Genomic DNA, 13,058 nt, shown 5'->3' with positions numbered 1-13,058 from the left:
AACAATAGTGGCATGTGGAGTAAAAACAAAGAATGCTGCTCTTTATTTGTAGTTTAGTATTTTTTCCCCACTGAATCTGAATTATTTGAGTATTATTGTCGCGATCAAGCGGACGCTTGACCAACTATATGTATTCTCGCGAGATTGGGCACAGTCTCGGTTTTTTAGCCGCACCCAAACTGGCATGGTATGCACAGACGGGAAATTATTTATTATATATTTTATTTCCGGTGTTATCACAATACACGAACAAAATGTGTTTTTTACGATCCCCAAAAAATATTTAAGTACTTAAGGCGTAAATTAGGTGCGTCATTTTTGTCTGTGACGTCACGTACGAAACGGACCGCTTCTACTTCCTGCATTAGGCGCCATTTTCGGCGTTGAGGTTGAATTACAGCATGCTGTTGTCAAACAGATAATAAGAATTTAAGAGACTACAACTTGCTTTTCAGTATTCATTACAAGCATGGGGCGAAAGAAGAAGAAGCAGATGAAGCCTTGGTGCTGGTATCCTTTTGATTGGAAACGCAAATCGGGAAGGAAAAAGCCGCAGTAATTCGGACCTAGCCTGACAAAAGATAGGCCTAAACTAGCTCCGACGTTTATGGCTGCGTAAGATAACTAATGCTGCTTTAAAGTCATTTTGCGCTGCCGAGTCGCTTTACTTATAAATACTCCGTAATCTTGTCTTAGTTGTGAATTGGTGAAATTAATCTGTTTTCGGTTATTTACATAACTAACCAATGCTAGCTAATATGTTAGCCTAGCATTGTCGCCTGAAGAATCAACACGTCGTGGACTATTAGCCCTTTGACGTCGCGTTCAAGTTATTCTTTAAGATAAATCCAAATTTGTCGCTAAAACGTGTAATGGTTTAACAAGTGTTCGAAACAAAGCAGCGAGTCTCTAACGCAGGGGTCACCAAACTACGGCCCGCGGGCCGGATACGGCCCGCGGGACCGTTTAATCTGGCCCGCCAACCCTGAATAAATTGTATTATTAAACTTTTTTTTTTTTTTTTTGCTCATTTTGCCTGCAATGACTGCGTTTCCCCAGTAGATGGGGAAGCGCTCGCCTGCGCATTTACTACCGGAAGCCGTGTCAGAAAGCTCGGTGCACACTCACAAGTGCGTGTACGGACATGGCGCACTCGCGCTCTATTTGTATCAGTCCCGAATTTAGAGCGTGGGCTGTGACGACAGCATTCTTGTAATTTGCGCGCTGAGCTTTCAGATGCAGTTTTGCGCTAAAGCCACCCACAAACCTTCCCCTGGAATCCTTCCGTTAAAATGTCGCCCAAGTAAAGCAGTGCCGAGCGTTTAAAAGAGTTGCCAATTTGGCTCGACGTACGCGACGTGACGTTCAGCCACATGAACGTCAACATCTACCCGTCACAGATCGAGGTAAACGGACCAACACCTCGGATCTCGCCTAAGAATTGCCACAACAAATTTTACTCCAGACTATGACGCACTATCAAACTTTAACAAAAAAGACAGCAGTGTCTACAAGCCTACTGGAACCTACAAAAGGATTATAAGGAAGGAACACAAGAACTTTAAGAGACTGCTCATATGTGTCAGAGAGGTTCTGCTCTGACAACTGAGCTGAACTTTTATCTGTTAAGATTGTGCATGGCACAACAGAAAGTTAATGTTCCATGTTTTTTTTTCTATGAAGAACCCAGAGAGAGTTATTTAGTTATTTATTTCCTGTTTTTTCTGTGAAGAACTCAGAGAGGGTTTAGTTATTATTTATTTCATTAATAGTGTTATTATTTGTTTCCTGACTTTTTTTCTGTAAAGAACCTGGAAAGGGTTATTAAATAACCGTTATTTGGTTATGTGTGGCTTTCTGGAAAACAATAATTTTTTTAAGCTCCCCTACGATCGTCACACTTTTTCTGTTACAAACTGCCACCGGCCCGCCATCAGAGAAGGGAAAGGTTATGTGGCCCTCACAGGAAAAAGTTTGGGGACCCCTGCTCTAACGCTTTGTACAATGTGGTTTCGTTTGTTTTACGTAATACGAGAACATTCCTTAAGTCTCCTCTTTAAGGTATTGCAATCGAGATTTTGACGATGAAAAGATCCTCATCCAGCACCAAAAGGCAAAGCATTTTAAATGCCACATTTGCCACAAGAAGTTATACACTGGCCCCGGCTTGGCCATTCACTGCATGCAGGTGGGTTGGCTTTTTCAATACTTTCACTTTCAATAAATTGTCCGTATCTTGTGATTCGCATCAGCTTGTTTGGGATGCATTACAGGTACACAAAGAGACTATTGACAGTGTGCCAAATGCGATTCCTGGAAGAACAGACATTGAGCTTGAGATCTATGGTATGGAGGGGATTCCTGACAAAGACATGCAAGAGAGGAGACGGACATTAGAGCAGAAATCTCAAGGTTTGTGTTATTTAAGTGCTTAATTGATCATAGCGATATACATCCCTGCACTGTTTTGTTATTTGACTCGTTCAGATGGCAAAAAGAAAAACCCAGATGACTCGGATGACGATGACGACGATGATGAACCAGGTCCATCGGTGCCGCAGGTGGCTGGAGTGCCACCTCAGACAGGCTATGCTGCTCCCATGGCTCAGCCAGGGATTCCCCCTGTTGCTGGGGGACCGGGAATGCCGCCTGGTGGATATCAAGGTTGAGGAGACCAACTTAAATGTGGTCATAAAAATATGCGCAGCCTCTGTGTGTCATTCCAATCATTTCTATAAATGCTGTTTTTGTCATTGTTACAGGAATGCCTCCAATGATGCCAGGTGTTCCGCCCATGATGCACGGAATGCCTCCCATGCACGGCATGCCTCCCGGGTACCAGTTCAATCTTGGATGATTTTTTTGTTGGATAATACATTAGCTTTTTTGCTGTGCTTGAAAGTCGCTGGGAATGCCAGTTACTCAATTAAATGTCTTTTTCAGAATGATGCCAATGGGTGGGATGATGCCTCCCATGATGCCAGGCATGCCGGGGATGCCGCCAGGTTAGTTTGTTTGAAGCGAAGGAAGTTTTTACTTTGCTGTAGTTACTCAACTATAGGCCTCTGCTCCTACAAGGTTTTCTAATCTTTCAGTGGTTTTTAACAGGAGACCAGCATCCTTAGGCTCTGTCTTAAATGCAGTCAAGTGATGCCAAACTAAATAATTAATAATTTTATCCAGTATTGCGTGTCAGACAAGAAGATCCTCAGAGATGAAAATAAATTTTGAATTTACACAATAAATATTGTTCAAATCTCCTAAAGCTTTAATCTTGGGTCTCAGGAATGCCTCCGCACATGGCTCCCAGGCCAGGGATGCCCCACATGAGCCCCGCCCCCGTAGCAGGAGTCATACCCAGTCGACCAACAGTACCGGGGGCTCAGCCCACTGTCTCCAAGCCTCTTTTCCCAAGTGCGGCACAGGTGGGAACCCTGCGGGGCATCTTTGTATTTCAGCCCCGTTTCCACGAAATGTATTTCTCTTTAGGTGATTGCAACGAAAAGGGGCTTTTGAGCCATGACTCGCGTACAACTCGTTTGCACCTCACCCGCTGCTATATGTAATGTTCCAAACTCTTGATATGCCGATGCTGTCATCTCCTTTTCACCATGCTGCAGATGGGCACAGCAGCTGTTTCCTCTCCACCTGCAGACCAACAGTCTGCCTCCTCTCAGCCGCCCTTTCCTAACACCCCACAAGTACGCTCACAGATCAGACTGTGGCTGGCATCTAGATGCATGCCCCCCTTCCCCCCCAAAAAAACCACACAGACACTAACTTTAATTGAAACCCAGCCAGATTGCTAACAGTGTTTTTATTGCACTTTTGCTGCATAGGTAAGACCGGCAGCCACATAATAAGCCCAGGCAACATCTTCATTCTGATGCATGAGTATTTTGGGACTAACAATTAGGGCTGGGCAATTCACCAAAAGATATTTGGGATTTCCAATATAAAAACAATTAAAGGGGAAGTCAAGTCCGCACAATTTAACGAATCAAATATAATACGTACTTTATTTTTGAAGCATCGCCAGTGCTAAATCTACCTGTCAGTGGTAAAATCCGTTTGACAGATTCTGAGAATGAAATTCCTTCAAATGAGGAATATTCACACGCAAACACTCGGAGTGGCACAGCTAATTGAATTGCGACATTCTATTTTCACTAGATTTTACTTTGATGCTAATTTATTTTGTGCTTGTTTTTTTCCGCTGAATTTTTGTAGTTGATCAAACATGAAGTTTTGAACCCCATAGAGAAGTTGACTATTAAACTATTCAATACCAGTCGAAATAATTAAGTGTACTTTTTCCGTAATCGCCCAGCCCTACAATGATGCACATCGATAATGTGTCTGCATCATCTTGCCCTTTGTACACTTGCATGAATTATCTGGCATTGAATTCTAAATGTATGCGTACATTCATTGTTGCACATCCAAAAATGGAATCGAAATTCAATCCAAGGATTGTTACACATTCTAAAAACAGTGGACCCCTGTTTCTCGTGAGGGATACATTGTAGACATGGCCAGCCGCAGTAGGTTCAAATCTGCGGTTTAGACAAGAGCTTATCGTCGTGCAAAACCTATCTGCAGCACTATTCGATTGGCGGATTTCCCTTTTGGTGATGAGAAAGCGGAGGATGTTCTTATTCAGACCAGCCGTAAAATAATCCTGCCTTTTGTTGTTTGAAAAAAAAAAAAGTAAAACAAAGTGGGCACGAACCACGATGCAGCGGGGGTTCACGTCAGCGCTGTTCGATCTGGAATGTTAGGGTGGCTTTGTGTGCTCTGTGAAGTCCGTAGCGGGTTGCTGTTGTGCAACCATTGTTCATTTATTTACCTGTTGTCCGCGCAGGCCCAGCAAAGTGCTTCAGGAGCCGCCGCAGCAAACCCCCACGGCGCCAGCGCAGCCTCCTCAGACCCGCCCAAAGCAACATTCCCCGCATATACCCAACCCTCTGTCTCTTCCTCCGCTTCCACTTCCTCCTCTAACCCCTCTAGCGGCACTGTGGCCAAAGCCCCGGCCACAGTGCCCACTAAACCTGCCACCCTGTCCGCCACGAGTGCAACTAGTAAGTTGATCCACCCTGATGAGGATATCTCGCTGGTAAGTTGCTTGAACTCTCTTTTTTGCCCTTTGCACAGTAAGTAATGACTGATGCATATAACAGTATACGTAATCCATTTTGGGAGAGTTGTGAAGTATTGTAAATCCATGCTAATCGAAGCGTTTATCCACAGAAAATTCAAAGCTTTTTTAGTCGGCCTCGCTCGTTTGCTTTTGTGGAAATTCATGGTTGTGCTGTAAAGGGACACGGCAATGTTTCTGTAAATCTAATTACCTGCTCTGTGTCCTGTCCATCCCCACAGGAGGAACTGAAGGCCCAGTTGCCCCGTTACCAGCGTCTCTTAGCCAGGACAGCTCAGGCCCATGCGGCTGCTCCCCCGGCGGCAGCTGTCGGCGGCATGATGGCCCCGCAGCAAGGTTTGCCACCACAGCAGCCTGGCATGAGGCATCCCATGCACGGTTAGAAGACCACCGCTTTTCAAACCCAGATTAGGCGTTGTGAGGTTGTGTACTTTTACTGTGCTGTCACATAGCACAAGAAGCAACGCGTATTTACTGCAATCCGCATTGATTTGATGCATAATTTTTTTTATGTAACTCACGAATAAATTCAGGCCACATCACCAATGAAGGAACGTAACTTTTACTCATCATAAGCAGTCACATGTAAATAAAAAATAAAAAAAGTAATTCATTTTAAATCACATCTTCACGGAATTGGTTGAAAAATTGCATCCTGGCCATTTCCACCCTAAATTATGTTCTAAATAATTCTGATAAAGATATCAAAAAATAGTATGGCATGTGACATTTAAAAGAAATTTCTGCTGAACACCAATCTCTCCCTCCTGTGTTCTCTGTAGGACAATATGGTGCTCCCCCACAGGGCATGCCAGGCTACATGCCTGGGGGGATGCCTCCATTTGGGCAGGGTCCTCCTCTGGTGCCCCCTTTCCAGGGAGGCCCTCCCATGGGCATGAGGCCGCCTGTCATGTCTCCCGCCGGGCGCTACTGAAGGGGCAAAGCAGCCACAACATTAGGTTTGAGGTTCATACCTTTCTCTCATCCTTGTGCATTTTCAGACCTAAGAGCAGTAAGGCCTGCTGCGGTGGCGAAGATGTAATTGTTCTTGGCAACACATGGACATTTCATGTTACCACACAAACTTCTTTTCTCATTTGATCACTTGTGGAGATAAAATTCTTTCCCCTCGTAGGTTTCACTCAGGTTCTTAGGGGTGAAGTGTGTTAAACTCAGTCATATTTCTGTTGAAGCTGCTGGACTTACATGAACGTACCAACCCCCTTACAAAGGCAAGTTTATCCTGTAAAACATATATTGTTTTTTGTTTTTTTGTTAATTTTGTAGATCGCTCGATGCCCTCACAGCATGCTTAGATGCTGTTGGACTTGCGTCCCCAACCTTGGTTGGTGAGGGTTTCGGTGATGATTCCAACTATGTACTTTCTGTGGCTCATAAGTCTAGCTTTCTTATTTCAGGTTTGTTTTAGTATTTCCTGCTTAAAATGCTCCTTGTGTGCATCCTTTGTAATGTTTTATCAAGCTGTTGTAATAAAATCCACCTTAAAACCGCAGTGCTGGTTTGTTGTGACGTGCGTGAAGGTGAGTCACAAAGGTTTGTACACAGTCTTGTATTTTTGACACGCAACACAAAGTTGGCCATCGTGACTTTTTGGTGTCATCCATCAGGATGACATCATATTCTAATAGACTGAATATTGACATTAACCAAAGGCTATTGGCCTTGAATGAAGATGGTCAACTTGTGGCTTCTAACTATGCATGACATAATAACCTGGATAAAATTGCCATAGAAATGACTTCCAAGATGTTGAAGACCTACACAGACTTTGCGCTTTAAGCCAAACACTTGTATCACCCAGTAATACAGGAACTGCAGCAAATAGCAGCTAGAACTTAATTAATTGGAAGCATATTTAACCTGACCAAATGGTTTTCTTTTTTTTTTCCCCAAAAAGGATCTGCAACTAGCCTTATTTACTGCAGTATGCGTATTCCGGGTTACTAAAATGCTTTCTTGTCTATTTGTCATGTTAGCCGCCTGTCTTCTGGGCGGGCATTCAATCAGGTTGGTTGAGTTCTTAAGAACTTTGTCAACAATTATTGTGGATTAAAAAGATCCCTCCGATTACTTAACTGCTTTGTATGTGTTTGTCGTCTGTAGCAACCCCCACTCCACTTTTCAGCCTTGTACCCACTCTTCTGGCGCTACAGGCCTTTAAACCCCAGTAAGTACCCGCTATTCTGTGTAGTGTGGGTCTGTACTGTACAACTATATTGTATTTCATTTCATAGTGCTCTATGGTTCAAAGTTTATTAGACGGCACAGACCGATGAACTGCTAGTTGAAGTTAACTGTACAGTCACGGAATGGACTTGCATGGTAAGTAAACAAAATAACAGCTTTAGACTAAAGCAGGAGTTAAAAGTATTACAAGATAAGATTCAACAACAAGCATGAAATCCTGTTATGTTGGATTTCCAAGTGGAAAACTGCTACTACCACCTGGACAATAGTTTGGGTCCTTAGAAATTTAAGACTTTTGAGCCAACCCTGTTACTGCCTCGCCATCATCCATCAAAAACTGTAGAACCATTTCAGCTGTAGGAAGGAAACTTGTAAAACTGGCCCCCAAGGACTGAAGTTTGACTCCCACTGTAGGGTTTTGGCAGCAGTATGTGTGTCAAACCCATTGTTTTGTAACATTCACAAATAAATTATGAAAGTGATGCCATTATTCTGCTTGTGTGCTTCACTGGACAACCAATCAATGCTCAGTGTTTGCAGACAGATTGAATCTGCCTAATATACCAAGACTCAGTGAAACAATGTATTATCATTAAAAAATATACACACAACTATAATATGATGCTATTTATTACAGAACCCACGAGTCAGCATGATTAATTAAGACGCTACCTACTGCTGAATGCTTTTATTAACCGCTGAGAAATAGTTGGCATTTTAGGTCAGACGCTAACTCGTGGACGTGTAACATACATTTTGAATTAACACTTTAAACCCCAACCATTTTTTAAATGGAAAGATTATTGGAAACTTGCCAACATCTTAGTGGCATTTTCTTTTATATTTAAGATCATCATCTCAATTCTTCTGTCCATCTCATCCATAGAAGTTGCCAGAGTGTCATACATTGCCTGGAGATAGAAAAGAATGTCAGAAGCCAATTACAAAGTCACACTGAATAAAACTATCCTTGTGGTCATACCTGAGCTTTCTTGGTTTGTTGGCTGCAGGTGCCTGTCAGGCCCTGGATCTCAACTTTCAGCTGCTGATTCTCTCTGGAAAGCCCTTGGATTTCATCTACCTTTTCCTCACGTTTCTGACCTATTTGGTTCCACTCTCTGGATTATAGTTGGACCAAAAACAACGTAAAAAGTATATTAATTTACATATCACAAAAAGTATCAAACTCTGTATCAAGTTCTGTAACACACACATCACATTAGACATGTCTACAGATCAAGCATGCCCGCTCATACTAAATGCAGAGGGCTAATTGAAAAGATGATATACAGTAGACGCTTGCGTGCATACCCCAACACATCATTGATATGTTGCTCCTTGATCGCCCGCTTCTTTTGCCTGAGGATGTTATTTTTGACCTCCCGGTCCAGCTTTTTGTCAAGAGTTCGTTTAAGCAGCTCCTCCTCTTTGCACAGCTCCTTCAGCTCCTTCTGCTTTTTCTCACACTGAGAAACAAGCTGCTTGTACTGCATAAAGTGCACATGAAAAATGAATGTTTTTTTGAACTCCAAAGCATGAAACAGTTTCATCAAAAAATGGTTGCACATGATTAAAATGTTTAACGTGTACTGTATATATATATATATATATATATATATATATATATTTATTTTTTTTTAAAATATTTATAGAAAAAAAAGTTGTCGGTAGACTAGATTTTGATTATATGCAACCGAAGGTGAAGTTGAAGTTGCATCAAAATGTTCATACCTCCTCATCCTGCTGCTTTTTGTCATTCATGCTGATTTCCAGATCTAGCAACAAGTTGTACATTTGCTGCATCTCCATGTCGGTGCGGTTCATTCTCTGGACCATGTTTTGAAGCTCCACGACATCCCCATCCGTTTTTACCTAAGGTGAACACCGCATACATGTACGTATAAAACAGTTCTCTTTAACAATTTGAACTTGATTCGATACTTGCGGCTAATATTGGCTGCCAGACAACTTCAATGTTCACTCACTAAAGAGCTTTTTATGTCATTGATATTTTCCCTCATTCTTTCCATTTGGATCTGCAACTCCTCCGGCGACTCAACAATTTGAGACTTGACTTTGTTCATGTCCTCCTTCACGGTGTTTATATCCACCTTCACGTGGGCCTAAAAAAAAAAAAAAAAAACACTCGATCATCTCAAGTAGAAGCATCATCAGTAGATTACGAGACCCCTCATACCAGTTTCTTAGTAAGCTCAGCGATTCTACATTTCCACTCTGTAATTGCGTCGTCTTTAATTTTCTGAAAGTAGATGACCAGTTTCATTTGACCTTGACTGACAGTAAAACAAATGCTATGGTGAACGCCGTTACCACTTACTACTTCGTTTAACAAAGGTGCGGTGATAGCGTGCAGTTCCGAGAGGGCAGCTTCCAGCTTAGCAGCCTCCGCTTGTTGCTCTGGTGGAATGGTCCTGAATAAGTGTAAAAGAATCAGAGCATCTTCAGACCACTGGACAGCTCAACAATGTCATTGTTCACACGGAGTCGCCGGGTGAGTTCAGAGAATGGGGGAGTATAGTGAGTCGTCATTCAAATCTTGCAATCGACTTGAAAATTGCAAACTTCAGCTTTAATGTGAATCATAGCATGCGCAAATCAAGGTGTAAAAAGTCACGATGACAGTGTGATTCTTGCAAACAGCAGAAAAAAATGTTGCTAAAGTGAAGAATGGTTCAAAAGTGGGACCTGTACCGTGCATAAGCAGGGGTACTTAAGACTTACCTCAGCATTTTAATTTTTTTTTCTGCTTCCAGGTTTCCTGTGGCAAGAGTCTGCTGCATGTCTAAGGCCGCCCTCTGAGAAAAACACAGTCACAAGCTAACCATTGCTTACGTCCTCGGTAAAACAAACCTCAGCAAAAAAGTGCCAACTGTTTCATAGAAGAGGTTAAAATGAATACAGTGCTTTAGGATCATAATTTGCGGCATACTAAATTCCTTGCAAGAAAAGTGAGTGCACTTTCAAAGCAAAAAATATTTGGATCAATATCACGTACAAACTTGGCTTCCTTTGCTGACATCACATCAATTCTCTGCTTTCTGAATTGAAGAAAGTTCATGATGGCACTCAAAACAGAAAGCGTTCGCAGTTTCTCTGAAAAAGATTATCTGGTTACATTTCATAAATGCATTGATCAGGAATAGAAAAATAATAATTTTAAACTTACTTGGTGCTAGTAGGTCATTCAGTGAGAAGTCATACACTAAACACATGGGCAGAAATTGCTGCCTACAAAAAGATGTCATTTATAATGAGAAGAAAGTAGAAGAAATGCAAGAGCAACACAAGAAATTTGACTAGAAGTGCTTGATTTTCATCAAAATGTACGCATTGTGTTTACAGCATCATACCAATATTATGGCTACTTTAGTTTGCCAAGAGCAAATTATTAAGAAAGAATGTTTCAGTTTGAGCACACTGATTACACAGTTTCATATTTGAACCAAAACTCACATTTGTGAGCAGATGCAGAGGATGCCAGTTGCCCCCTCGTAAGATTCAGGGGACTGAATGTTTTCCACAAATGTAACCTGTTGGAAAATGGATATTAAACAGTCAATTCTGCAAAACTGTAATCTGAGCTAAATATTCAGATGGGAACGGCCCCAAATTTATGAGTGAATTTGTGTCACTGATGAAATGCTGTCACTTGTCAGGTCCGACCTCAATCCACAACAAATCAATTAATTCCCAATATAGATGAAATTTGATACAACTGAAGAATGGACATTGAGACCATCTAACTGTAGAAACAATACTTAACCATTGAGTGGTATTCAGCTCTGAAATGAAAGAGTTGATTCAGTACTCTCATGTAGAGTAATTGCACTGCTTCTGGCTGTAATGAAAGAAAGGAAGGGGGGGGGGGGATAAGCTTCTAAAATTCAGGCAAAAAAAAATTTGAGCACGACAAAGCAAACTTTTGCCACAAGACTTAGGCAATTCAAGGAGGTTAAAGTGCATTAGAAGTAAACGCCCACTTTTAGTCAAAAACAAAACATAACATCATTCTGGCCATTACAAAAGTAACTTAGCAATTCCCCAAATATTTTTCCGTTTTCTGCATTTTTTAACGACTTAATTTTTACAGTAGTAGCCTAAAGTAAGCTGTCATTTTATTCACGTTTTGAAACGCTCGATTAACACTTGGGAGTTCATTCAGAGCGCACAAAATTACCTTTGGAGACGGAGCGAGATCGCTCTTGTTGAAATGTTTTGCTTCTTCGCCAAGAAGGACTTCTGTTTTGTAAAACCTCACCACCACATCCACGGGGTGAACGGGAAAGGCGTTTTCAGCCATTGTTGTTTAGGCTTCGTGTAAACAAACAACAAACGGGTCCACCGCTTGCACAAATCTCCCGCAAAAATGGTGCTTAAAATTTCGATTTCTTCTTCGTTTCTTTTTTCTTTTTTTACTGCTGCGGCTCGCTGTTGTTGTTTCTTTACTCCGCCTAGCGTGTCGGATGATAGGCTAAAGGCCGTATTAGTGATGTGCATCATAGTTCTTTTAAGTGAACTGAATCTTTAGAATCCGTTCGCTCAAAAATACTCGTTCAAACGAATCGTTCAACATACGCACATAGCACAGAGCAGGAAATAAAAAGTGCAGTGGGACACCATGGGAAAATATTTAACAGGGTTGAAAAGAACGGCGGAGAGAGACAGATAAAGATAATCGAGTTATACGGAAGCTAAGACAAGGAAATATGAAGAAGCGTACGTAGCGCTCGGCTTCAGTGCGACTACGATGGGAGACGAAGAAAGACCGGTGTGATTACTGTGCCTTACAATGTTGGCAGCGGTCAGTTGAAACAAAAAAAAAAATAATGCGGCATTTATAAAGTCATTGCACTGTATGCTTCATAAAGCAGCGTACCAAATTGCACAGTGCAAAAAAAACCCCACACAGCATTGCAGAGGAGCTGATACTACCTGCAGCCCTGGATATGGTCTCCGTCATGTTGCCTCATTCTGATTAAAAAAACTGGTCAAATTGTTTTATTCATTTTTTGTTTTGTAGATTAAAATGTTATATGTATTGTGCTCCTGAGTTAATGTTGCTGATTACTTTGAATTTAATATTATTTATTGCTGTTATTTAATTAATATTATGTATGTTTGTTATTTGATTGTATTATTCCAGCATAAAATGACAGTTGGTCAAGAATGTTTATAGTATGAATAATTATAATTAATTGTTTTAATTTCAGGCAAAGTGATGCACTTTGAATCTGTTCTGTTGCAGACTAAAAAACAATGTCATTAATAAAGTTATTCTTTATTGTAAGTTGACTTTTTGTTTTTCTTTAATGTTAATAACATGGGGGGGCGCGAAATGTTTTCTTTCCCCTAGTGGGGGGCATCACAGAACATAATTGAGAAGCACTGACCTAATAACAGGCCACTTCATTAGGGAAAAATGATGGCCAAAGCTTAAATAAAGGTTAACCTAAAAAAAAAAAAAAATGACAGTTGGTCAAGAATGTTTATAGTATGAATAATTATAATTAATTGTTTTAATTTCAGGCAAAGTGATGCACTTTGAATCTGTTCTGTTGCAGACTAAAAAACAATGTCATTAATAAAGTTATTCTTTATTGTAAGTTGACTTTTTGTTTTTCTTTAATGTTAATAACATGGGGGGGCGCGAAATGTTTTCTTTCCCCTAGGG

General features: G+C 41.2%; 2 protein-coding genes across 8 annotated transcripts; one reads left to right on the top strand and one right to left on the bottom strand.

Annotated features, from left to right (window-relative positions):
- The first annotated feature begins 349 nt into the window (after positions 1 to 349).
- znf207b (zinc finger protein 207, b) lies at positions 350 to 11,754 on the top strand. Of its 7 annotated transcripts, none has more exons than XR_009713857.1 (15): positions 350 to 510; positions 2,062 to 2,188; positions 2,274 to 2,412; positions 2,488 to 2,664; positions 2,763 to 2,835; positions 2,944 to 3,005; positions 3,286 to 3,425; positions 3,621 to 3,701; positions 4,865 to 5,116; positions 5,380 to 5,536; positions 5,941 to 6,117; positions 6,294 to 6,390; positions 7,283 to 8,518; positions 9,140 to 9,260; positions 10,141 to 11,754. XR_009713857.1 is itself a non-coding variant. In XM_061273829.1 (12 exons), exons 1-11 carry the CDS (start codon positions 470 to 472, stop codon positions 6,090 to 6,092), a joined length of 1,401 nt encoding a protein of 466 aa, XP_061129813.1. In that variant the 5' UTR covers positions 350 to 469; the 3' UTR covers positions 6,093 to 6,117; positions 6,294 to 6,671. The 7 variants fall into 7 exon arrangements, 5 of the variants coding, with proteins under 5 accessions (XP_061129813.1, XP_061129814.1, XP_061129815.1 ...); XR_009713856.1 differs by having other exon boundaries at positions 7,156 to 8,518; XM_061273829.1 differs by lacking the exons at positions 7,283 to 8,518; positions 9,140 to 9,260; positions 10,141 to 11,754 and having other exon boundaries at positions 6,294 to 6,671.
- Positions 6,416 to 11,706, bottom strand: nuf2 (UF2 component of NDC80 kinetochore complex). The gene is made up of 13 exons (XM_061273833.1): positions 11,565 to 11,706; positions 11,151 to 11,225; positions 10,841 to 10,917; positions 10,554 to 10,615; positions 10,383 to 10,480; positions 10,109 to 10,182; positions 9,705 to 9,798; positions 9,564 to 9,626; positions 9,352 to 9,489; positions 9,098 to 9,238; positions 8,678 to 8,853; positions 8,349 to 8,484; positions 6,416 to 8,277 (listed from the first exon to the last, which is right to left on the bottom strand). Exons 1-13 carry the CDS (start codon positions 11,685 to 11,687, stop codon positions 8,167 to 8,169), a joined length of 1,368 nt encoding a protein of 455 aa, XP_061129817.1. The 5' UTR covers positions 11,688 to 11,706; the 3' UTR covers positions 6,416 to 8,166.
- Positions 11,755 to 13,058: the final 1,304 nt, after the last annotated feature.

Source organism: Syngnathus typhle, linkage group LG3 (genome assembly GCF_033458585.1).
Source record: "Syngnathus typhle isolate RoL2023-S1 ecotype Sweden linkage group LG3, RoL_Styp_1.0, whole genome shotgun sequence".
Classification (NCBI taxonomy): Eukaryota; Metazoa; Chordata; class Actinopteri; order Syngnathiformes; family Syngnathidae; genus Syngnathus; species Syngnathus typhle.
This window is presented reverse-complemented; position numbering and strand designations above follow the sequence as displayed.

What these genes read in the sequence shown, in the direction of transcription:
- nuf2 (XM_061273833.1), bottom strand. Translation starts at nt 11,687, where the DNA reads ATGGCTGAAAACGCCTTTCCCGTTCACCCCGTGGATGTGGTGGTGAGG. An exon ending in ATCTCGCTCCGTCTCCAAAG is followed by an intron (nt 11,226 to 11,564) that starts GTAATTTTGTGC and finishes CTTTCATTACAG; the next exon opens with CCAGAAGCAGTGCAATTACT. An exon ending in AAAAAAATTAAAATGCTGAG is followed by an intron (nt 9,799 to 10,108) that starts GTAAGTCTTAAG and finishes ACACTTATTCAG; the next exon opens with GACCATTCCACCAGAGCAAC.
- znf207b (XM_061273829.1), top strand. Translation starts at nt 470, where the DNA reads ATGGGGCGAAAGAAGAAGAAGCAGATGAAGCCTTGGTGCTG. An exon ending in TTTTCCCAAGTGCGGCACAG is followed by an intron (nt 3,426 to 3,620) that starts GTGGGAACCCTG and finishes ACCATGCTGCAG; the next exon opens with ATGGGCACAGCAGCTGTTTC. An exon ending in CCTTTCCTAACACCCCACAA is followed by an intron (nt 3,702 to 4,864) that starts GTACGCTCACAG and finishes TTGTCCGCGCAG; the next exon opens with GCCCAGCAAAGTGCTTCAGG.